General features: G+C 36.7%; 2 protein-coding genes across 4 annotated transcripts in view; one reads left to right on the top strand and one right to left on the bottom strand.

Annotated features, from left to right (window-relative positions):
- Window positions 1-1296: 1296 nt before the first annotated feature.
- LOC119070892 (DNA topoisomerase 3-alpha) lies at window positions 1297-5043 on the top strand. The gene is made up of 8 exons (XM_037175417.1): window positions 1297-1562; window positions 1694-2327; window positions 2391-2706; window positions 2764-2903; window positions 2975-3346; window positions 3411-4439; window positions 4500-4778; window positions 4838-5043. Exons 1-8 carry the CDS (start codon window positions 1419-1421, stop codon window positions 4921-4923), a joined length of 3000 nt encoding a protein of 999 aa, XP_037031312.1. The 5' UTR covers window positions 1297-1418; the 3' UTR covers window positions 4924-5043.
- A 2589-nt stretch (window positions 5044-7632) lies between these two features.
- LOC119070891 (probable phospholipid-transporting ATPase VA) overlaps window positions 7633-23446 on the bottom strand; it is a 54143-nt gene continuing 38329 nt past the window's right edge. The window contains exons 3-20 of one of the 3 annotated variants that reach the window (XM_037175414.1): window positions 17549-17672; window positions 16052-16108; window positions 15523-15987; window positions 15297-15446; window positions 14849-15138; window positions 14671-14777; window positions 14275-14563; window positions 13603-14207; window positions 13386-13482; window positions 12441-12590; window positions 12092-12372; window positions 11913-11971; window positions 11657-11842; window positions 11472-11586; window positions 11317-11402; window positions 11054-11241; window positions 10848-10988; window positions 7633-8917 (exon numbers count right to left, since the gene is read on the bottom strand). In XM_037175414.1, coding sequence (XP_037031309.1) covers window positions 8869-8917; window positions 10848-10988; window positions 11054-11241; window positions 11317-11402; window positions 11472-11586; window positions 11657-11842; window positions 11913-11971; window positions 12092-12372; window positions 12441-12590; window positions 13386-13482; window positions 13603-14207; window positions 14275-14563; window positions 14671-14777; window positions 14849-15138; window positions 15297-15446; window positions 15523-15987; window positions 16052-16108; window positions 17549-17672 — 3439 coding nt within the window. In that variant the 3' untranslated portion in view covers window positions 7633-8868. Of the gene's footprint in view, window positions 9008-10847; window positions 10989-11053; window positions 11242-11316; window positions 11403-11471; window positions 11587-11656; window positions 11843-11912; window positions 11972-12091; window positions 12373-12440; window positions 12591-13385; window positions 13483-13602; window positions 14208-14274; window positions 14564-14670; window positions 14778-14848; window positions 15139-15296; window positions 15447-15522; window positions 15988-16051; window positions 16109-17548; window positions 17673-23446 lie in introns of all 3 variants that reach the window. The other 2 variants (XM_037175415.1, XM_037175416.1) reach the window with 2 other exon arrangements.

Below are 23446 nucleotides of genomic sequence, written 5' to 3'. Positions count from 1 at the left end.
ATAGCTAACGCCGACCCGTACGAAACACCTATTCGTATCAAAAGCCTTTACTGTGAAACTCTTTATTTCTCTTACTTCATATTCTTCTCTACTGAAAAGCTATTCGCCCTTTAAAATCACTTACATTATCTTTCTTTGCCTTGTTAGCATATACAAATAAATTGCCGGAGGCAATATAGACAGCCCCGTACGAAGTCAACTTTCATAAATTCCTATTTAAACAGCTATATACCGCTATATTTACCTATATTTCACTGTAAATAAACATTTCACAGATGAATATGCTATTATATAGCTCTATATGCCTGTATATAGCTCAATATAGGTGAATATAGATATATATAGATGTCCATGTATGGAATGCCTGAAACACCCCACACACATAACAAATTATTTCCATGTTAACAGAAACACTCTAAGTACCATTTTTCCCAATATATATCACTTTTATTAAAATCCAATATGGCCACCGGCAGCCATTTTGTTAGGAGACCGGAAGTTTTACCGACGCTTTACATTCGTTAATACCTTTCAAATAAAAAAAAAATCATGAAATTCGGTCAAAATTTACTCGAGATATTGACAAAATACTCCACGTTCACTGTACGGCCGAGTAGCCACGTTAGAGCTCACTCCAAGAGACCTAGCGCACGCTCCGGAGAACATAATTTCAAAAAAAAATTTCCCCTGATTGGTACGGTCAATACCTATCTAATAAAGCTAAAACAGACGAAATATGTTGAAATGTGGCAAAAACTGCTTGCCGCCCTGTGCCTGTTTCACACCAAGGAGTCTAACTCACGAGTTGGTCATCCGATTTCCATAAACTTTTTTTTTTGTCGATCGGTATTGTAAATACCTTTTATTTGACGTATCAGTTACAAGTGTAACGTTTGAATGTCCGGAGATATCTTCTAAAAACCGTAAAGCACTTATTGGGCCACAGCTCGGGAAGGATCGATCCAAAATCACTCATCTTCGAACTTAGCCTGTCTTTTGACATTACCAAACGGAAAAAAAAAGAATTTTCAAAATCGGATGCGTTTTACTCAAGTTATCGTGCAGACGGACAGACGTGTTACGGACGCATGCGTAAACGCATAAGACCCCAGTACTTCGTACGGGTCTAAAAAAGGAGGTGCAACGATTATACCAAGAACTGTTTCTGTTACATTAACTTTATTTATTTTCAAAAAAATACCGCTCGATTCATGTCAGAAAAATGTTCATTCACTCGATGAATTCAAATGAACGGTATGTAGTGGTTCATTAAACTCGGCGAAATGTCATGAGCGTCATGAGTGTTGCACACTCAAAACAAAAACAAAAATATTCCAAGATTGGGAATGTGTTGTTGAGGAAAGTGTAAAAAGTTCACTAAAAAAAGTTGTTTTTACCTTTAAAGTGCGCGAAGATAAATGTTAAAAGTATTGATCAATGGAAGAGCGTATTGTAGTCGGTCGAACAACGTGATAACAAAAATGAAATACTTAAATGTTGCTGAGAAAAACGATGCCGCTAAAAACATTGCCAATCAGTTGTCGAACGGGACATCTCAACGGGTAAATAAGAAATTAAATTTACTTTGATAAGTCAAAATATCAGCCGATCTATGATGTTTATGTTCCAATTGATTAACAATTCCACCGACCACAACCAATCCTATATGACTGAAACCGTTAAATGTTTACAGACCGAGGGCATATCGAAATTCAACAAAATCTACAAGTTCACTGCCAATGTTCAAGGCAGACAAGCTGACATGATAATGACTTCCGTGTCCGGTCACCTTATGACTCGAGATTATCCTATTGCATACAGTAATTGGAGTGCAGTCGATCCATTATCACTATTTACGGCTCCAGTCATCAAGATATGCCCGCAAAATTTTCTGCCTATAAAGAAAACGATTGAACGGGAGATACGCTCATGCCAAGGCTTAATAATATGGACCGATTGTGATAGAGAAGGTGAAAATATTGGATACGAGATAATCGATGTGTGCCGTGCGATCAAACCGAATATTGAAGTGCATCGAGCCGTTTTTTCGGAGATTACGTCACAGGCAGTCAAACGAGCTCTGGCGAACCTACAACAACCCGATCTTCGAAAGAGCCAAGCTGTCGACGTCCGAAGTGAGCTGGATTTGAGGATAGGTGCGGCGTTCACGCGCTACCAAACAATGCGATATCAACGACTGTTTCCCACGTTAATCGAAAAGAATTTGGTTTCGTATGGCAGTTGTCAGATACCAACGCTTGGGTTCGTGACGGAGAGGTACAAGGAAAACGAAAATTTTGTTCCGCAACCATTTTGGAAGTTGATAAGTAGGTGTTTCGCCATGAATGGTGTTCCATCCAGGCCAAATTTCAATTTCATTTTATTTCTAGTGAACCACACAATTGATGCGCTGACGGTTGATTATACCTGGGGTCGAAATCGATTATTTGATAAACAATGCTGTGAAGCATTCTTGATGGTCTGTCAAGGTAATCCAACTGCAACCGTCACAAGTGTTGTTAAAAAACCGAAAAATAAATGGCGACCAACACCCATGGATACAATTGAATTGGAAAAACTCGGTTCTAAGAAATTGAAAATTTCCGCCAAACAAACGATGACGATTGCTGAGAAACTATACCAGCAGGGATTCATCAGTTACCCTCGTACGGAAACAAATATCTTCTCTCCTGACGTCAATTTGGTGTAAGTGGTGGGAGCAATTCTGTACTTCTGATGGCAAAATTTTTTGTATCTGTTCAGGTCACTTGTAGAACAACACGTTCCCAATCCCAATTACGGTGAATTTGCAACGAAAGTTTTACAATGGGGACCAAATCCTCGGCAGGGACGTAAGTCCGATCAAGCGCATCCACCGATTCATCCCACTAAATATACAAACGGTAAGCAGTTGATTCGGGATCCCTTTCAGACACACAGGCATCTTAAGGCATTTTCATCATAAAATTTTTAGGATTGGGTAGTAACGAAGCAAGAGTCTACGAGCTCATTGTACGTCATTTCTTGGCGTGTGTCAGTCGCGATGCGGTCGGCTCTGAAACCATTGTGAACGCACAAATTGTCGACGAAGAATTTACAGCAACGGGACTGATAATCCACGAAAGAAACTATTTGGAAGTTTACATTTACGACAAATGGACGGGAAAAGAAGTTCATCCGTACCAAGAAGGAGAACAATTCAATCCAACCGAATTGTCCATGAGAGAAGGCACAACCACAGCTCCTCCCATGCTGACAGAAGCTGAATTGATTGCCCTAATGGACAAACATGGAATCGGAACGGATGCAACTCACGCTGAACACATCAACACAATCAAGGAGCGACGTGAGTCAAAAACTAACGCAACCCTTGTTCCATATTGATGAGTTCTTTCATTTCCATCATTCAGTGTACATTGCCGAAAATGAACGAAGATTTCTCATTCCTGGCACCCTCGGTATGGGCTTGGTCGAAGGTTATGAGTCTATCGAAATCCCACTCGCCAAACCCCAGTTACGCGCAAATTTAGAAAAAGATCTGCAGCTGATATGTGATGGCCGGAAACAACCGGACGATGTTCTACGCGAGCAAATCCGTATTCACAAAGAGGTTTTCGAGAAAATTCTGGCTGGTATATCCGCCATGGATGCGACGTTAGCAAATCGTCTTCAGGAGACCCCAGTCGACGTTCCGGCGCCACAGCCAACGACTCAATTCCATGAAGTTCATAAATGTCCACGGTGCTCGGCTATGATTGCATTAAAAACTGTTAACGACGGGCGTATTATGTTGACCTGCCTGGGTTTTCCCGCTTGTAAGCAATCAATGTGGCTTCCACAAGATTACTTCAAAGAAGCCGTCGTTACTGACGATGTTTGCGAAAATTGTGGACCGGGATACAAGAAGATTCAACTGAAACTGAAGGGTATGCATCTGCTGAGCTTCCTGAATGCGAATAATGTCGAGGGTTTGAGTTACAAGACATGTCCAGCGTGCGATCGCAGTCTTAAAGATTTGTGCGGACAAGAGAATGATCGGCAAAACAGTTCGTCAGGTCGCCAAGGCAATACGACAACAGCGGCTGATTCAACCAGAAACAATGGCAACTATATCAATCCGAATGCAAGAAACTATCGGGGTGCATCGAATACATCAAGAACTTCAGCGAATCAGACATCTGTTTTGAGCAATGACAGCGCAAGTAGACCCGGTAATGGAACAGCAAATGGCAATAATACCAGGAATCGAGGAGATGGAAATACTAGTCGACGTCGTCCATCCGACAACAATGATAGCGAAGTGAAATGTCCGAAATGCGGAAAAGTTTTGACTCCACTCACATCAAAAACTCCAGCAAATCCAGGTCGCCAATTCTATAAATGTTGCGATAATTACTTCAAATGGGCCGATGAAATCGCAGCACCATCAACCAGAACGGGTAATTCAATACATAAATTGAGTCGAATCCGCGGAAATTAAATATTTCTCTTTAATGCAGCACAAGGCTCATCGACTGGCGCCGGCGCTAACAGAACAAATACTGGCAATAGAAATACAAACCAGCCACCTCCATCCAGCGGAGTGACATGTACGAAATGTGGCAGACCTGCTAATCTGAAACAAGTTACGAGAGATACAGCAAATAAGGGAAAATATTTCTACAATTGTTCTGAGTGTGCGGACTTTTTCAAATGGGCCGATGAAGTTGATGGTTCGACTACAGGAGGTGCAACTGGCGCTGCTACAGGAAGTGGACCGAGTAGTTCGCGGAATTCGGGTAAGTGAAGATTGGAGATTCGTGTTGAACAGAATGACAAAGAAAAATTGAATTTCTAGGAGATCCTCCACGCCAACGAGCAAAACGTAAATGTGGAAATTGCGGTCAGGAAGGGCATACAAGAAATAAGTGTCCTAATAGTTAGCTATTATTTTTCGCGCATCGTTATCCACTTGTTCCACAGTTAATCTTTTGTTTATATATTTTGTATAACTTCTTTTTCCAGTTTTTATTATTGCGAATAAAGAACAATCGAAGGAATTCATTCATTAACTCCGTTTATTCCTTCATTCGAATAGATGCATCTTCCTTGTGCAGTCAAATTTTGAGGTCGAAAAGTGTCCCATCTTTAGTTCTTATGTAAGGCCAATAAAATGTGTGTTAATCGAGGGTTACATTAGATCTATTAGATCGAGCGTAAAACGGTTCTGGAAAATCGGTGCACCAACATTTTCCCATTTATCTGTATTTCATCGGCATTTTGTGAACATTTACCCTTCAATAAGCAATAATACAAGCTCTTATTCGGCTACTCGGCCGTTACAGTGAACGTGGAGTATTTTGTCAATATCTCGAGTAAACTTTGATCGAATTTCATGAATTTTTGTTTGTTTGAAAGGTATTAACGAATGTAAATCGTCAGTACTATTTCCGGTCTCCTAACAAAATGGCTGCCGGCGGCCATATTGGATTTTAGTAAAAGTAATATATCTTTTGGGAAAAATTGTACTTAGAGAGTTTCTGGTAACAGATTTGGTTATGTGTGTGGCGTGTTTCAGGCATTCCATATATGGACATCTATATATAACTATATACAGCTATATTGAGCTATATACAGGCATATAGAGCTATATATAAGCACATTCATCTGTGAAATGTTTATTTATAGTAAAATATAGGTAAATATGGCGGTATAGCTGTTTAAATAGGAATTTTCGCAATTCCGGTCCATAATCATCACCTTTCCATGCATCCATATAATGTCGTTTTGAAGGTATTTATTTCACTGTATTACCGGACACAGTGCAATATGAACTTTTTTCGCACGCAGTGCGATATCTACTTTTTTTCGCACGCTAAAGAACCTATTACCTTCAACGAAGGCTAAATTTTTATAAATAAAAATGTTGCATTGACCAGAAATCGAACCCTTGACACCAAAAGGTTTTTGAACACAAAGCAGGGACTATAGCCATTCGGCTATAGAGTCACACAATTATACCGAACGTATTGTTGAAGCGTACATACTAAGCATTGACTACTCGATTTCATTCAACGCGTTTCTTTACATCACATTGCAATGTGTATTATAATGCAGCCTTCTTGATCGTTCCAATGAATTTCTGTATACAAAAGAATTTTGGAACAAAATGTAGGACATGTTTTGCATTGGAAAGGTGATTATGGCCCGAAATTGCGAAAAACGTTGTATCTACCACGGTAGGTATGCCGGTATTTTTTCGCACACGACGTCTTGTCGACCTCGGCTTCGCCTCGGGTCGACAATCGACATCTAGTGCGAAAAAATACCTTCATACCTACCTTGGTAGATAAATAACTATTATGAAATTAGGCTTCGTACGGGCTGTCAATATTGCCTCCGGCAATTTATTTCTATATGATAACAAATCAAAGAGTGGATATACTGTAAGTGATTTTAAAGGGCGAATAGCTTTTCAGTAGAGAAGAATATGAAGTAAGAGAAATAAAGAGTTTCACATTAGGGCTTTTGATATGAACAGGTGTTTCGTACGGGTCGGCGTTAGCTATGTTTCGGTTGGTAGTAATTTGAATGGGACCCTAATTTACCTCAGTGTTGCCAGTCCGATCCCTATCAAATGATCACCACTTGCCAAGGGTATAAACATTGGGAACGACACGAAGACTATGATACGCGGGTTCTGCACGCCCAAGGCGCGGATCATAATCCAACTCGTCAAAAGAAACATTTGGACATATGTGCAAATCATTTTTTATGTGTCGATGCAAAGATAAACCCAAACTCCCTCTCCGAGCTGATGCCTAATGTTAGTCTTAGACACACAGAGACATATAAAAGATTTTTTTTTTTTTAAAGGTTTTGGATTCTAGGGTTGAATATCTTTCTAATCACATATAAGTCTAATGTGAAATGCGTCCGATTTCAGTGGCGGTTTTTTGAAAAGAATTCCTCAAAGGCTTCAGCTTTTTCGGTTAGTTTAATAAATGGATTGCACCAAATCGATCGAAATATTTTACTCCGCCGTTATGTTTAATCTTGAAAAGATAGTTACGTTTCGATACGTTCGGGACCCAAGATCATCTCTGTGCCAAATTTCAAACAGGTTTCTAATGGGTAAAAAACTAATTGAATATGTGGGTAGTACTTTGTGAATCGATTACTACTCGTAAATCTCCAATAAAAATTGTAAATGTTTCAGTCTAAATTATCTGCACTTAATAGGAATAAATTAAAGGCTTCACGATACTGATACGGTACTTATGAGCGATCTAGACGAGTACAAAAAGAAACCAAAAATCTGATTGCATTTCTATAGAAATATATTTTCTTCAGACAAAAATATAAATTTGATTAACGGTTTCTGCTTCCATTTTTTTACATAAACGCTCACATACGTGAAACTTTCTTTTTTAAATAAATTATTTACAATTTTTTCTTTCGTTACTATACATCCTAAAGCAAACTAAAAAAAATGTCCGATAAAAAAGAGGGGGGAAACTTAACAAAATATCATTTCAATAAAAGAAAAAAAAATCTTTAACTTTGCATTGTTTTCAAAATATTAATATTTTAACAAATTGTCGGAAATTTATTTCCGAACTTTACTCTCTACGCTTTTCATTCCATATTTTCTATCGAATCGAATTGTCGCTACTTAATCTCTGCTATAAATTATTACAATCCATGTTTTTACATCAGAACAAAAAGCAGCTGTAGTGTGACGCTTAAAAATTATTCTAAAAAGTTATTTCTTCCATTATTATATCGTTGCTATAAAAACCAATGGAGACCATATAACTGACGATTGGTTAGCTCGCATGTTCTCAATTATTATTTTAGATAAATTTACGGTTTGTTGAGGTGTGGTTGCGTTAATCTTTTGAATTAAGAAAAGGCCATTGATGGCAGTTGACAGTGCTACTTTCAAACACAACGAGGTATTATCTGTTTATAGACAACAACCCACTTCATAAAATTCTAATTCGATCAGTGATTTCATTCCTTCCTCACTTCTTTCGAGACTTCTTTGTAAATAAATCTGAATTGCAATGATGCATGAGCCGGCGACTAAAAATTGTGTTTTGATGATTTCATGATCATCTAATCGAATATAAGCCGAAGATGAAACTTGAAAAATTGTAAAAATTTCTGAGGGATCAGTCCGTGGATCCGTGACACGTGTAGGAATACCATTTTGAAAGTCGATTGGTAAAAAGGCAAGCGACATGTAAGCAGCTGTTATCAAAAATGGATGAGAGATTTTCACCCAAGCTCTGACAAATAGATCTGTTGTTGGCAGTAGTGGCAGTACTGGTTGAACCAAGTTTCGTTAAAAATTGCTTAGCTGCCACAGTAGATCGATATATAAATGCAAATCATGAGTTATGTGGTCTGCCGCAGTGTTTGAGATAGTTTTTAGTATTTTGATTTTTGAATGTAACTTCCGTCGAGTTTAGTTTAAAAATTAAAATTTATTTTCTACTCACAGCCATTTTCTCTTAAATTTATTCTCTAAAAAATATATTTTCTTTTTGTAAAATTTTATTGTTTTGTCCTATATATATGTCACTGAATCTCCTCCTGTCATTTTAATTTTTAATTTTTAATTTATTAAATTCAAAGTTTGAATTGATTTTTATTATTTTTTTGAATTTACGAATATGCATTATCATAAGGCCGCAATGTTTTTAAACTAACAAAATTAAAAAAATTTTCTTTTCATTTTTTCATTTTAATTATTGTGATTTTTACCTCGTTACTTTTCTTCGAAATTATTTCACTAATTTTATGTTTTCGTCTAAAATTGGATGAACGACTACGTTTATCGGTGCATCGTCGATAGCAGTGTAGAAGTTTATCGTTTAAATATCATCCGATCGTTGCTATAATCTGATTCTTAGACCCACTATCGGCGGTTCTGTTAGGTTAAATGAAAAGCCATAATTATCAACAATTTAGTGGTGGATGAACGAAAGTTTTGTGAGAAGAATCAGCAGAAATAGTTAAGCTTAAGACAAAAGGAAAAGTTTTTTTTTTGTTAGATTCGAATAGATTTCATGCAAAATTACAATCTAAAGTAAAAATAAAAATAAGAAAAAGAAAATAAAATAACTAAAAAATGGCAATCGAAAACATTTAAACTCAGCATCGCATTCCGTAGCCGTTTTGCAGTGTTCATTCACTGTAGATGGAAATGCGCAGCTCAACAAATAAGTTTAAATATTTTTGGTTTTAAATCAAATTAAAAAATAAAAACTCACCTCGTCATTTCAAAGTAAAAAACACAACAAAATTAAGGAAAAAAATCGTAAAAATGAAACAAATCATAACAGTGAATCATCTTTAAAAAAATTATACTAAAAAACTGAGAAAGAAATGTATTATAGAATGATCCGTGCGCACGCCATGATTCAATTTAAAGACCCAATGAAACGCGAATAAAATAGTTATGTATCTACCAAGGTAGGTATGAAGGTATTTCATCGCACTAGAGGTGGATTGTCGACTCGAGGCGAAGCCGAGATCAACAAGACATCGTTTACGATAAAATGCCAGCATACCATCCGTGCTAGATACAACTTTTTTTTCGCAATTTCCAACACAAAACATGACCAAATTGTCATTGTATTGTGATGTAATTGACTGACTCTATAGCTGAATGGCTATCTTTCGGTATCGATGGTTCGATGTCATCTGTTATCGATAGGAACGAAACAAATAGGCAATGAGGTCTGGCTAGTGTTCACTTAAATAGCAAAACGTGATGTTAAGCCGAATGCAGTACTAGATTTGTTATCAAAAGAGATGTGATTCGTTCAAAAAATGAAGTAGTAGATTGCACAAAAATAATAAAGAACTATCGTCATCTATAGATGATATTGGAAATTGATCTGTCGCACAACAATAAACGTAGGTAACAATTGACATTCAAATACTACCAGGACTAAGCTATTCAGTCAAATAAATAGTTTTGGATCTGTTAACAGATTCAGCTGTGGAATGTACTGTTTGGCTATCTCTCTATTTCTAAAAAAATTATCAGGCTACTTTCTCTTTCTAGAATTTTTCAGCTAAATTAACGAAACGGCAAACTGGTCTACTGACTAGTTTCCAACGATTACTATTTTAAAGATTTTCCTTGAATTGTAAATGAAATGCTAAATAATTTAATGTAACTTCACAGATACCTAATCAAACCGTTTCTTTCACAGTTGAACAAAAGAAACGTTTGAATTAGATCACTTTTGCATAGTGATCACGGTTTATCTGAAACGATTTTAATTTAAAAAAAAATTGCGCATGGAACTTCTCAACGGATTTTTGTCATAAGAAACAACTTTTGTTTAAACAGTCGGGATTTCGGCAAAGGGTTTTTTAAGTAAATTTTCATACATTTTTGCACGACGTCAACAACCCTGAATAATTTTTATGTCCCATAAAAGAGGAATCCGTTGAGAAAGCTGACGTGAAATTCATTTCAAGCACACCGCCAGTATTTCGTGAAGCAGAAGCTGCAGTAATTTAACAACGGTGAAAATATCCATTTAAAGCTGTGTTGATAACAATCTATCGAATTTTTAGGAATTCTTTTTTCGGGTTTCTTGTTCGATTAAGCTTTTAAATCGAAAAAGTTTCAATTTTACAGTTTTCGTTCAGGTCCGGCGGTTTTTGATCTAATCTAATCGTTGACTACTCTCTATGCTACAATCAATAATAAATTTGGCTTCTCAAGACAAAATTAAAAATGGGAAAACTCTTCAAATGAAAAAGGTGTCTACGAATTCACATGCTACACAACAGGTAATCGATTTTTGCTTTTTCGCTTCATTATGTTGTGATTTTAATACCTGTAAATTGACGAGGCAGATGTCGACCGAGACCAAGCAACCAACAGATCCTCACCTCTTCTCTGCGCCTGTCGTTGTTCCATAAAAGCGAGGGTAGCATCATCCGGCCATATTGTCGTACTCAAAACGCGAAACAGGAGTCTGTTACAAGGAGATCATTTTTGTTCTTTAAATTGCTACCAATTTCTATGTTAAAATGAACTTACCTCGGCAGCACACATACCACTGCCGTTAATATGATGAGCAGCCAATGTACTGGCGACGACAGGCACACATGTATCACCCAATACTGTGACGGAACGTTGAAGCAATTCACGCAAAGAGTGTTGTACACTAAAGCGAATAAGTAAAATGATCCTAAGCTTAAGACCATGGACATTACATGTAGAATTGTCTGGAAAGGAAGTTCAAAGAATTGAGATCTAATCGAAGAATTAGGATATCGAAGTCCTATTGGAAATGGACATACCCATGACTTGATTTCGATTGCACCATGCACAAGCATGGTTATCAAACAAGATGTCGTTATTGTCGTTCCAAACTCCCAAATTCCAACTGAAAATGTGATAAAAGTTGCGAATGATTGCTTTGGACAATTCGCTTGATTTCGATTAATTCACTTACTTGTCGAGTCCCAGTAAGCAGCCTCAGCAAGGAAAAATATTATTAAACTTTGGTACAGTGCATCTAACATTGTGAGCCAAAAGGAATGTGGTCTATACGCCAATCCGAGCCGGCCCTGTAAGATTAATTGTAAGTTGAGATCAAAACATCTCTTAAAGAAAGGCAATAAACTCCGTCCAACTTACATATCGATAGAGATACGGTCGTATTAATAGTAAATCCTCCGATACGGTTTTATCGTAGACACCAATGGCTAGCGGTGGCAGTGACGTGAACAGTAGATTGTACAACATCAGATAGATTTGATCAATCATCACAGATCCAGAGAAACCACAATACAATTGGTACCAAAATATCAAGAAAACAAAAGTCTGCGAAATTATCAGAAAAGAAAATTGACTCAAAAATGACCAAAAGGATTGAGGGCAATGCGAAACTTACTGCGTTCTTATAAAAAAAATATAAAATCATTCTTGCCAGGCGGTCGTACGACCAGAAACCTACGGAAAAATAGGAAATTTTGTTTGTAAATTTAATTGACCAAAATGGCAAGGAAGTATAATCTGAACTCAGTCTTATGGTCGACTTCATTCCGTTCCCATTCCATAAGCTCCACTTACCGTGATTCAATAAAAGCTTTTCTAAAAATTTAAACTTTGACAAAGTGAAATCAGATGCCATCACAGCTTGCATTCCTTCTTGTCCCGATATTCCGACACCAATGTCAGCCATCTGTATCATCGACACGTCATTAGCTCCATCACCAATCGCCAAAGTGCTCAAGTGAAGCTCCTCTTTAACAATTTTCACCAAATAAGCCTTTTGCAATGGCGTTGATCGACAGCACAACACACAAGCACAGAATTTGGTCAATTTGAGGAATGGCTTTGTGAGATTTGACCTGCAGACGAAAGTTGGGTGTTAGTTTGATATATCGACGTTACCGGAAAAAGAAAAGTTTTTTTTTACCGAAGATCCAGTATGAAAGTGAGCGTTTTGCCATCGACAACCAGTGCTCTGGTTTTACTTAAGCTTTGCGAATTGGCCTGTTGCTTCTCGATTTCGGATAAGAAAAACGATATGCTGGCCTCGGCTGCATTTCGTGACCTTGCAGTCAGTCTGGAAAATGATTTGATTATTGTGGACGCCTGTTAGTATGTAGGAGGTGGTAACGTAAAGCCTTAGCTAATAAAAATAAATTCCCGTGGCCTGATTGAAAGCTTTGTTACAAGTCACAATTAGTGAATAGCGAATGGTGCACCAAATTACTATTGTCGGTTCTCATCACATGTAAGGAAACCGGTCAAACCGGTAATGCCGATAACCGGTAATGCGAAACAAAGAGGTCAAAATTGACTAACTGATGCCCTGGAATCGATAGTCATATCGACTAGACTGCCTGTGATTTGGTTAGTGTAATTATTTCCCGCTACAACAAAGATAAATTGACTCATTCTTTCTGCTGATCTCTTTCCCACTTTGTGCAGCCTGACATCATTCTGGGTTCACTAATCTAATGATAGTACTGGAGCGTCTGTTCACGAAAATCTGGGATTTTCCACTGAATCATTTATTTAATTAGACAATCAGTAAAGGTCGTCGCCACTTAATAATAACCGAGCAAAATGAAAACAAAAACGAATTTTAATCGGAGATAGCGTTTATCACTTTTCTGTTGTGTACGGGCAGTTTTGTTCGATTGCAATGAATGGGGTCATCAAATTTTGTAGTGTTCGCACACAGAAGAATGCAAAAACAGAATCACTTTATCACAACTACCCACTTCACGTTTGTTTGAACAATCGATAATTAAGTTGAGTTGATGTTCTCATCGAGTCTTGTTTGTGCAAAGCAAACATTCGTCATCGGGGAGGTCTTCAACTTCAAAATTAGATTTTTTTTCCATGTCATTACCTGAGCAATTCCATTTGCGGTTGAAATAGTTTAGCTGAATATGCAATGTTAATAGCAGTCTCCGGTTTGTCACCTGTCAGCACCCATATGGCGATTCCTTAAAGAGAAACATCAAACAATTGAACTGTGTTGCTGACACGGAAGTAGTGGAGTAATAGTAAGTTGGAGTGTTGACAGTAATGGTAGAAAGAAGAAATGATTTTTATAACAATCTTACCGGCAGATCTTAAAGCCACAATAGTTTCCGGTACACCTTCCTGTAGTCGATCTTCGATACCGGTCGCTCCCAACAGTGTCAAGTCGTTTTCAAGCAAAGAGAATGAGTCTCGGATTTTCTTCTCTCGATTTTCCATTGAAATTTCAGCCTCTTTATGTCGAGTCCACCAGTCGGCAAACTCCGCCGGATTCAGCACTCTTTTCGCCATTACCAATACACGCAATCCCTGTCGCGCGTACATATCTAACTGTTGTTGAGTACGTTCACGAAGAATGCCGGCCTCGGAATCGGGTAGACAATTCACCAGACAAGACATAATGGAACTGTCAGCACCTTTTGTGTATAAAATAAGTTCATTGGTTGTCATGTGACGCACCACCACCGACATACACTTTCGACTCGAATCGAAAGGTAGCACTTTGAGCACCTCGTATTCGTAGAGGCCTTGATTGAATGCACTAACTAAAATATAATTCGGACTACGGTTCACCAAGCAACAATCGTAACTAAATGCCGCATTGACTAGAGCTAGTTCGTCAGGACTTTCAGCTTCATAGATGGGCCGACCATTTATTAGCGAATTGTCTTGGCGTGGTGAGCTTCGTCTAAATGGACAAAATGAAAATAAAATTTCAAAATTGGAAATCTGGTAAGACAGACGAAATCACTCACTTCAACTTAGACGTGACCTTCTTGCTGTGAGCCTTGTTGTTTAACATCGATGTTATTGTTGATATTTTCGAGGTAATGATCGTTTTTGCACGAACAGTTGGTGACATACTGCTGTGAGCACGTTTCACCTTTACGTTAGGACTCTTGGTACTCGGTGTAGATTCCGCAGAGCTACTTATTGGTGAGAGCGAGGGAATGTGCTGTTGCTTGAGAGAAATGGCACTGGAACCAGTTGGCGGTGGAGATGGAGTTATTGATCGAGATTCCGTTAGGCGTGTGTAACGATCCGCTAAATTGGAACGAAAGACAAATTAATATAAATTGAGGGTAGAGGAGAGAGGAATGAGAAGGACGGTTAATTTGAATGGAAAGTTAAAATCGACATTACAAACTAACCTGTACTGTGGCTGGATCCATTCGTATTGGATCCGTCACTAGATCGTACAATCTGCACGGAACTATCATCATTACACTCGATCTGTCCACTGGCATTCATTATGTCCCTGCAAACAAACGAGTTCCACATTTTACACGGTTATCATAAATCGTTCAACCGAGTCCCAATGGATCATACCTATGGGGTGATGCGCTCACTATCACAGTATTGCAAATAGCAAGAACTAAAAGAAATTCTTGGATTCGTTGCGATTCCGTGCTCAATTGAAGCAAATTATCAGTCTGGCACATATCTTCGATTAGATTAGCATTTACAATGATCGGTGGTGGGGGAGCATTTGGCGAACCATTTATTTCCTCCAAGTCAGACGGTGGATGATTGTAATCAGTCCCATTAATTGTACATCGACGAAACAGCATTTTGTTCTCCGTTAGTGTACCGGTCTTATCCGAAAATATATGCTGCACCTATGGACCGGAAAAAAGATTTTTTTTTCTTTTAAAATTAACTTCTAACGAAGAAAAAAAAACTGAGAAAACTCCAGATGCCAAGAGTGAAAAACATTTAAATTGATATTTACTCGTTTGGATTGAATAAGCAAAAGTATAGAGTGAAATCAACATACTTGACCCAATTCTTCTGTGATATTCATAGCTCTGCATTCGGTACGTTTATTGGTTTGAATATCAAATAAATCCGTGTTATTATGAATATGATATACTTGTAGGATTTTGCACAGCTCAATGGTAACATATAACGATAGTGGAATCATAACCTGATAGATAAATCGATTTGTCGCAATTGTTACGTGAAATTCCAATAGAGAAAAAAAATGCATTCAGCCGACATACCTGTAATATTATCACATACGTCCAAAAGGTCCATAGACTATCGACGCTCGGACTGACTTCGAACGGCAGAAACGGTGTCACCTTTCCTTCGAACGATGCCAACCACATTCGGCAGCCAACAGCTCCGATTACACATAAAATTATTAAAATAATGACACACCAAATGACATCAACATTCATTTGCTGCTCCAGCTGGGATCGCTTATAACGCGGCCCACTATTATTGAGCATAGCTTTCGTTTCATGGCCCGCATACACCACCAATCCTTCGGCATAATCGGTGTTCTTGAGTCGACTTTCGCGTAGTAAGAGACTTTCCGTCGAAATCGGTACTCGTTCGCCCGAATTGTGAATCATTGCCCCATGAAAGCGGTAAATTTTCGTCGATGGTGCATCCACCTCAACACGAGTGGTGAATTTATTGGGTGCGAAAACATTTTGTTTTTCGAGGAAACCGCGAACCACCTGTTGGAACGGAATGAATCCAATCACCATTGAGTTCGACTTTGTTAGAATGAACTGAATTTACCTCTCGAATTTTTAAATTCGTTTCACCATCCAAATCACATGTGTCGATGTAACAAATCTGCAATGGTAAGTGAACCAAAATATCAATATATCTCAGCTCTGTTGAACTTTATTGTATACGACAATGTTGTGAACAGAAAAATGAACAATAAAGTACACGAAATAAGTCACATATTTCCGTCCACCTGTCGGTGCTAAGGGTGTATTGAATGTATTTGAATTCTATGGACTTCACATTATGGAGAATGGTCGGTTTTATTTCATGTTCAACCACATTTGGCGGTTTTACAATTCTTTTTAGACGACTATTTCATCTGTTAAGGACAGCGACGACAAAAGCTATGAGCTCTTGATAATGTCGTCTTATTTATACCAAAATACATGTTTAAACTGAAGAAGTAAAATATTTTGGATCAATTATTGTTGAAAATAATAATTTCAATCAAAAGAAGTACCAGATTCGATATACGATATTGGTGGTATGCTTACTATGTATGTTAGGGTGGCCCAAATGTTACATTAACATTTTATTTTATGGAAAGACGCTACTGGTTGCATTTAGGATGGTCTAGAGAATCTTTTATGGAAGAAACTTTTTTTTTCTTAAAAATATGTTGTTTCCATGCATTTAGCTTATCTGTGTTAGATTCTCTGTGAAATTACTTATTCATACCTGCCACGCCATTATACTTCATGATTTGACGATTTTATGCTCAAGTAAAACTGACTGACTTCTAATGCCCTCTATCTCCAACATGCTGGAAGCATGTTTTTGAAGCTATTTTATTCAACTGTTAATTCCAGTCAATTGTGATGGTTACACTTCACCGTAAGATACTCACGCATGCGAGAGAAATCATTCAGCGATACATGTAACCTCACTCTACTTCACCAAAAATCAAAATCGCTCTTGAGGCATGGGAAAATTAAAAAAAAACGTTTCTTCTACAAAAGATCTCTCTGGTTCGTATGGTGATAGCATTCACAATTCTTCCAACTTTCTACATTTTTCCAGAAACGAAAAATTCTCAAACATTCTAGTTGAACGCCAAACCTATTTCGTCCGAGACAAAGACGTTGACACGATGTCGCCGGACAATAATGTGAGTTACATATTTATCTACTGGTGTAACCGGTTACGGTTCAATTATTACTGGTCGCAGCTGAAATTATTGTTACCTGTGACATTAAAGCCATGCTGGCCGTGGTAATTAACGAAACTACTTGACGACAAACATTACACACCGTAATTAAATATTACTCGAATGTACTTAGTGATGATGAATACGTTACGTTTGTTTATGCAAACAAAAAACTTTTTCTTAATAATTGAAAACCTTTTTTTGGGACACACTGTCACTGACCAATCAATCAATCTAAATGTCGTTGAGTCTAAGGTTCAGCTAGCATTTTTCGATTTTCGATTAGTACGCAGCCTGAACCACTGAGCCCACAATATTCATTCACCCAAGAGAGAATGTATGCAATTTATACTTACACCATGTGGATTACTCGATCGAAGCAGTAGTATGTCGGCAGGAACAGTTTCATTATTCGACAAATGAACGATGTCTCCAACGCGAATATCTTTCCATGCTATTTTCCGATATCGCTCAGACTCACTGAAATGAAGAGAAAAACGTACTTTTTAGATGAGGATGAAATAGTTGTTTACATGATTATATTATGATCGCAAAAAAAAACGACGACCGGGTAATCGCAGTGGCGAGACATTTGAAATGGCCCATAAAAATGTAACAAAATTGATGCCAGACACCGCATACGTGTAAATTATATACAAACGAGTTGTAAAAGTGCAAATCATTTTCTATGTAGCATGTAGAATGGAATGAACTTTTATTGCAGAACGTCTGACCAACAAAAAGTTCGTAATACCATCGTTGTTCATCACAAACTATTTTTGTTTAAGTTTATATTAGACGAATGTGTGTACATTAGGCGGACGTTTATTTATCTTAGAAGGTGTCGGTATGATAAAGTTACAGCATCAACTAAATGCATCATATCTGATTGTTGCATGCACGTCAATCGTTTCAAACAATTAATTTTTAATGTGAAAGTTACGTAAAGTGATTCGTAATTATGCACCCAAAATACAATGCAATTGACTTGACGCTATTTACCTGTCTGTGTCGCATAATTATTTCAATATAAAATGTAAATTTAATGTGACAAAACAAAATTACTGTAAACAATAATTTCGATACGATGACGACTCAGAAGCAACAGGTTGTACCCCAAACCCTCGTATAACGAAAAATTTAGTTATTAAAATACGTGACCAATATTTATTTCTCACATTTAAATTTCATAGAACTTTGACTCTGGCGATTGAGTTTTTATTCCTATACGAAATTTAAACCCCCCTCTATGTATATATACCCACACCTACAGCATATTATATCGGTAACATTGACTTTGATTGTTCTAACCTGACAATATCGGTTAAATATTTAATGGAACAGATAATGACCATGCAGTGGCATATATAGATACACATTCAAAAAGAGAGAGAAAAATTGTGATTACACGATATAATACAGTAGGTTCATTACATTGGGATAGAATCGGTAGCTCATAAAACTATAATACATCAAACACAATTCTCTTTTTGTTTGCCATGGTCGAATCGTTCGCCGTATGCTTATTTGAATAAAAGAAATGTTTTTCTAATCAATAATATGTTCAGGAGACACATCGAACACATCGTGTATGTACACTAATCGGACTTCGATTTTCAGGTTGAAAAATTAATGCTTTTGGTTTGTTGGTAGATGGTTGGTTATTACACACTCTTGTACCCAACCATTATTTTATTGAAGAAATGGAGTTATATTATGCCCAATCAATTACTCAAACAATAAATTTCCCATTAATGTCTACTTAATTACACTGTGGTAGTGAGTAATTTGATCGTGATTTGATAAACACAATATGCCATCAATTTTTCAAGAAATTTACCTTTGTTAATTACCAAAAAAATTCTGCTCAATCTTAGAAGTTGGAGTAGGATTTGTGTTGCGGATGGTTTAGCAAGGGGTGCGTTTGAAACGGATTTCACATCGGAAGCCGTTGTTGCCGAGGCATGCGATTTTTCTATGAAAGTTTCCTAGGGAATTACCCTGCGACATCCATTTCAAAGTATAATGAACCAATAGCTAAATGAAGCTATTTGTCACAATTTTTTTTACTCCATTAGAAAGGTAATTGAAGTGGATTCACAACGGCCTCTGTGTAAATCTCACAAATGAACTTCAAGTGTTAGCGAATTTCCCTATGGGAACAGAAAACATTTTACGGCTATTCATCTGTTATCGATAATGGCGACAAAAATAATGCCAAGCTCTGGGTAATATGGTCCTTTATATAGCAAAATGCATGGTAAAAAATTGAAGTACAAGATTTGAAATCAAGCGATTAAAAATACTTTGATCGATGGGAGTAATAGACCCGATAATAATACTCGTCATATGGTTGCCGTCTGTAACATTTTAAGACTCCGTCTGAAGTCAGTGATGATGATAGGGTATTAGTCATAGACTAAAAATTTGCTTGATAGCAATAGAAGGAGATTCGGAGGATAGGAAGGATTCAGTTGCAGCGATCTACCTCCCATTTAAAACTCAATCAAGTACGTGGTGTAAAGAGAATGTTGTCATCTATTTAATTAATGAAACTCAAGTTGATGCGTCAATCAAATGCAATAAAACAGAAATTTTATGATCTGTCAGCTCTTCATTGCTTCCAGTCAATACATTTTCATACATTGCCTTTCAATACAACGCTGAGTAATCGGAGTATAAAAAGACAGCGATCGATGCAAATTTAATATATTTTTTATCGAGGTTGTAGCTCGAAGCAAGCCTCTACTACTTCACAAACTTTCAACAGTTCATTTTTAAAGTTTGTTATTCTCTTTCTCATGAGACGACTAATAGAATTGATAATGGGCTTCGTACGACCTAAACTGAAGTAGGTTGAGAATTTAAATATTTTGGTCAAATTCAAACGATTTTATTATTCTCAACCTAGTCTACGTGAGATGCTGCTCAAACTCGCATGCCGTAATTATTCGAATGGCGTACAGAACTTATTGTCGTTAAACATAAATTCTGCAGAAATAGGACTGTATGCTAAAAACCTTCTTTCATCACACAAAACAACATCGTCATAAAGTATGTAATATCTTCAGAATACCAAATTGGATTGTAAACAGCAACTCCGACCAAAGAAAGTACAATTAAGTTGTTGAACGAAAAAAATATTGTTTGTTTGGTTAGTGTTGTTGTTGTTTCTTTTTCGAAACATGAAAAGAATGTAATCATAGTTGTGTACACTACTTGCATAACATAATACAGCCATCATTAGTCGAAAACAATTCATCAATGGTGAAAATTGGTTTGACCACAAAAGATGTAAAATTGATCGTAAAATTCCGTCGGAAATTCTGCATATACAATTGGCAATTTGTAACGTGTGCGTAGGTGTGCTAGGTCAAATCGAATGAATCATTTCTTTCATTACAGAAAAACATCTTCTTGCGGTTTTTGGCGTCATAGTGTGGAAAAACGATTATCGAGCACCACAGTGTTTTAGAATTTGCATAACTTGTTTTTAGGTCGTTTGCTATTCAAAAATTCAATTCAATTAATTCTATCAACTCCTAATTGCTCTGCTTGTGTCTTTGCAACTGTAAATTATATGCAACGAAATGTTGTCATTAGGGTCTTGTATCTTGTCGAATACCGGAAAAGTACCACAATTTAGATTTCGGAGGCTGACCTAGTCTATAACTGGACTAGTTTAATACTGGACAATTCTAACACTGAACCAGTCAAAGACTAGGAAACTAACTTAACTGCCTTGACAATAAGGTAAAATAAATTTTAGTTAGCGTCACTACCACATGTTGATGCTATCTATAAAGATTTAATCCTTCGGCTGACAGCGAGTCGTATTACAATCAATCTACTGCCCTCGTGTCTACAAAGCGATTGAGTCAATTTCGTATATGATCTGAATTTTACCTGTTTCGAACCTTATCAAAATCATAATGTTCAATTACGTAAGGTAAAGGTATTATACTGGCAATGCCCTGTGAAAATTGAATTTACCACAAATGTCATCGGGTAATGATGCATTTCCGTGCTATGTGCTGTGAGCAAATTTATTTTTATTAAACTCTGACGAAACTAACAATTTCAGTGATCAGTTGATGCCTACCTTAGACCAAAAGAAATTTTCACGTCTCGATAATACCATCAAAAAACACGAAAGACAACAAAATTGCATGTCTTTTACGTTTGTAATATTTGAAAAGGTTATGTGTGTTACAACGCTGTGTAGTACTCTAATTTTGTGTGAATACAGACAGGCCATTGTGTACACTTTTTATGTTTCTAAAAATGAAATTAGATACAAGAAGGTTCGCTTACATAACGAGTATAAACCAACAATTAAATATTTAATGTATTTAAGACGAAACAGCGAGATAGAAACACAAAACCATTTCAAAATCTATTTCACGAAACTTTTTGCGCTGGACGTTTAATGGATAGGTATACGGTGTCTTTATTTGAAGAATAATCAACAATAGACCATAAGCACCATCAATTTTCCAATTTGTTTCCAATTACGTCCATAGGTCATGTTTTGTAGTTTCATAGAAGTGGACGGTTAGCCATGAAACTCTAGCGATGATATTTAGTTTTTCCAGATACGTGCCGCTTGACGATTGGTTTAATACAGTTTCAATTTACAATTTTATTTTCATATTTAATTTTTCTGCAAGCGTGCAATATATACGGCGCACAAGGTCACAATTGCTTTAGATCTTATTCTTTAATGTTTCAATTTTATTTATTTATTTTCATTTTAAAATTTAAATTTTATTTGAAATTAAATGGCTATTAGAAAGCATACAAAAACTGGTTTGGTTTTGAATTTATGCTCAAATAGTTACGTCAGCCGATGTGTCTAATTTGCAGATAGAGAACAGATAGAGACTGTAGAGTAATAAAATTATGAGCAACAGTGGCGGATTTTGTCCAGAAAAATTTGATGTTTTTCCCCAGATTGAACAGAAAATGTAAAATTTCGAATTGAAAAAAAAAATTGAAAAATTTGGTCTGCCAATGCCACTCTTTATAACTGTTGAAGGTCACACACGAAATTTTGAAATTTACAATAGGCTTTAACCTGCTTCCCAGTATCTAAAATTCAAACAAACGATAAGTAAAGATATGAGCACATTTTTTTAAAGCTTCCGGTGTTAAACATACATAGTCTATCATGAGTACGCTGCGACTATTTCGTTTGTAATTAAATTTTCGATTCGACGAAAAATTTGAAATTTAAATTTTTGAGACGAGTCAAGAGTCAATCGTAATGAAATAAACGGTGTTGGATTATACGTTGCGCATAAGTACATTTGATGAGCTTGGATATTGGAACAACCTTAAAGACTATCGGCGTAATCAGCAAATTTGTTGTTTCTGTTGTTTACAGAATTCTCTCATTTTTTGTACAAAATCTTTTACTTCAGTCGATTTAACACATAGTTTGTTAAAAGATGTCACCATCCAAAATGAATTTCTCACTCAGAAAAACGATAAGATTTGCGTATATGACAAGTACGATTTACGCGTGTTGATAACGAATGAGTCCACCATTGGTCTTCTCGTCTTTAATTAGTACTTTACACGAGTAGGACGTACAATTTAACGACTCAAATTGTGCAAACAAGATGTAGAATTTAAGTCTCATAAGTGAATTGCACTCGTCCTATAGGTTTATAGTATAGGGACCTAGATTTAAAGGGCGCGACCGAATATTTTTTTGGAATTAAAATTTAATCCCTCAGGAATTGCTTTCATTACATTTTAAACTGGTAAAATTATTTTTTTTAGGATGTGTCGCTGTACGGGAAAGAAACCTGCAGGATTAAAATACGTTCTTTAATCTCTGACCGTCCCTAGCAAATCGAAAGTAATCCTACCCGGACCTAAATTTTAATCTGTGAATTTGATGCTACACTGGGAAAATTCTGAGTAGCTTAAACTCTCCACCTGAGTCAATTTACACCCACTACTATTGCTGAAAAAAACCTCAATCCGTCACTGATTGCGTCCCAATCACAACAGACTTTTGTCTACCTTAGCAAATTCAAAGTCACCTTTAAAATGAGCAGTTGAGTTGAAACTTTTGAATCAATATAAAATGTACATAGTAAACACCAATCGTCTAGCTGTGAATAAATAAATCCATAATACTGTGCTGCTTAAAAATTCAACATTTTAAGACTCAATACAACATCGGTTTATCGCATTGAATTTTGCTGTCAGGGATTTCCAATTCCAATCACACATACAATACA

Source organism: Bradysia coprophila (genome assembly GCF_014529535.1).
Source record: "Bradysia coprophila strain Holo2 chromosome IV unlocalized genomic scaffold, BU_Bcop_v1 contig_106, whole genome shotgun sequence".
NCBI classification, from domain to species: domain Eukaryota; kingdom Metazoa; phylum Arthropoda; class Insecta; order Diptera; family Sciaridae; genus Bradysia; species Bradysia coprophila.
Note: the sequence above shows the minus strand (reverse complement) of the source record. Positions and strands in the feature narration are given on the sequence as shown.